This window comes from Vicia villosa, linkage group LG5 (assembly GCF_029867415.1).
Source record: "Vicia villosa cultivar HV-30 ecotype Madison, WI linkage group LG5, Vvil1.0, whole genome shotgun sequence".
Taxonomy (NCBI): Eukaryota; Viridiplantae; Streptophyta; class Magnoliopsida; order Fabales; family Fabaceae; genus Vicia; species Vicia villosa.
Genome location: NC_081184.1, coordinates 97,864,129 through 97,866,066, shown reverse-complemented (window position 1 = coordinate 97,866,066; position 1,938 = coordinate 97,864,129). Strand labels below are relative to the sequence as shown.

At 38.7% G+C, this 1,938-nt stretch overlaps 1 protein-coding gene across 1 annotated transcript; it reads left to right on the top strand.

Moving 5' to 3' along the window:
* The first annotated feature begins 1,004 nt into the window (after positions 1-1,004).
* LOC131605055 (uncharacterized) lies at positions 1,005-1,688 on the top strand. Its single transcript, XM_058877453.1, has one exon. It carries the CDS (start codon positions 1,005-1,007, stop codon positions 1,686-1,688), a length of 684 nt encoding a protein of 227 aa, XP_058733436.1.
* The last annotated feature ends 250 nt before the right edge of the window (positions 1,689-1,938 follow it).

Below are 1,938 nucleotides of genomic sequence, written 5' to 3'. Positions count from 1 at the left end.
CTTTATGGCATGGGACAGTCTTATGGTGAACGATTATTCTCGATGACCCTTAACATCCAATTGAAAGATTTCCTACCCTCTTATGGTATGGATAGACTCTTTCGCCCGAAAGGCTAAAAGAACGATTTTTTCTAAACTTAGGGTAAGTAGCTTTTAATTGCTTGCTCAATTCAAATTCAAAATTCAAACTCTTTTTCCCACTAATTTTCAAATACTTTTCAAAAAGACTACGCTTATTTACAAGCTAAACTTCTTATTTCTATTTACACCCTACTTTTCAAACAAATTCAAACATTTTGAAAACAAAGTGAGCTAAGCAATTAAGAGCCCATGGATAACCATGGATACAAAGGGTGCTTTACACCTTCCCTTTGTATAACTTACCCCCGAACTCAAAATCTTTAAAAGGTCTTTTTCTGTTCTTTTAGCCTTTCCTTAAATTGGATAAAATAAAAGTCGGTGGCGACTCATGCTTAACCGCGACATTTTCGATTATAAAAAGTCAGTTCACCGTATTACAAGGGGGAAGCAAAGTGAAAAGGAAAAGAATAGGGTATCATAATAGAATAGGGGATGCAGATGTTCGTTTTATTCAGGCGACTAAGCTGACAGGCATAGATGAGGGTATGGTAAAGGAGATGTGGGGAGAGGACAAGATTGATTTTTCTTATCTGTATGCAGTAGGGGCTTCAGGAGGGATCCTAACAATGTGGAGGAAGGATTTTTTAAAGTTAATGTTAAGCTTTAGAGGCGAAGGTTTTCTAGGGCAGTGCGTGGAGAAGAATGGAAAGCTGATTTATCTCGTCTATGTCTACGCTTCTTGCGATAATTCGACTAGAATGATCACTTGGAAGAAGATTGTTGATTGCAGTCGAAAGTTTCAACAAGGAGATTGGTGTGTAAGGGGTGACTTTAATGATGTGTCAGCCCAAGAAGAAAGGGTGGGGGTTTCTGCTAGAAGTCACAGGAGGGAGATTTCTCAGTTCAAGGATTTTATAGCTTAGATGAATTTGGTGGATATTCCTACAATAGGAGGAAAATTCACCTGGTTCAACAATAATGGAAAATCTATGAGCAGGATCGACAGGTTCTTACTAACGGAGAGTTTCATAGAGAATTGGAATATTGAGGGGAAATTTATAGGAGCTAGAGACATATCTGACCACGCTCCGATTTGGATTAAAAATAACAGGAAGGATTGGGGACCGAAATCCTTTAAGTTCAACAATGGTTGTATTAAGCATTCGGATTTTGGTAATTTTGTGAAGGAGGAATGGAGCAAGATAGTCGTTAAAGGGAGCGGGGATTTCTGTTTGGTTGAGAAGTTGAAGATCCTTAAGGGCCGGTTGGCATGGTTGAACAAAACTGTCTTCGGATGGATTGATTTAAACATCAAAAGTGCACATGAAGAGCTGAGCTTTTTAGATGACACATTTGCTAATTTTGCAGGTACGGTTCAAGACGAGGAGGTGAGTAAGAGGGCAAAAGTGGTGGAAGTTTTTTGGGACAATCTTTTTAAGAAGGAAAGTTTGCTTAGGCTCAAGTCTAGACAATCGTGGATCGACAAGGGAGACAACAATACACGGTTTTTCCACTGTTCTTTAAGAGGAAGAAGAAGCAAGAATAATCTGTGTTCATTACTATACAATGATAGGAGGTTAGAGGATGTGAGTAATACGGTGAACTGACTTTTTATCGATCGAAATGTCGCGGTTAAGCATGAGTCGCCACCGACTTTTATTTTATCCAAACAAATTCAGAAAGGCTAAAAGAAACAGAAAAAAACCTTTTAAAGAAATCTAAGTTCGGGGGGTAATTTATGCAAAGGGAAGGTGTAAGGCACCCTTTGCATCCATGGTTTTCCATGGGCTCTTAATTGCTTTGCTTGCTCGTTTTCAGAAAATGTAGATGAAAGAGGAAAAAAATGGACTTTAGCTC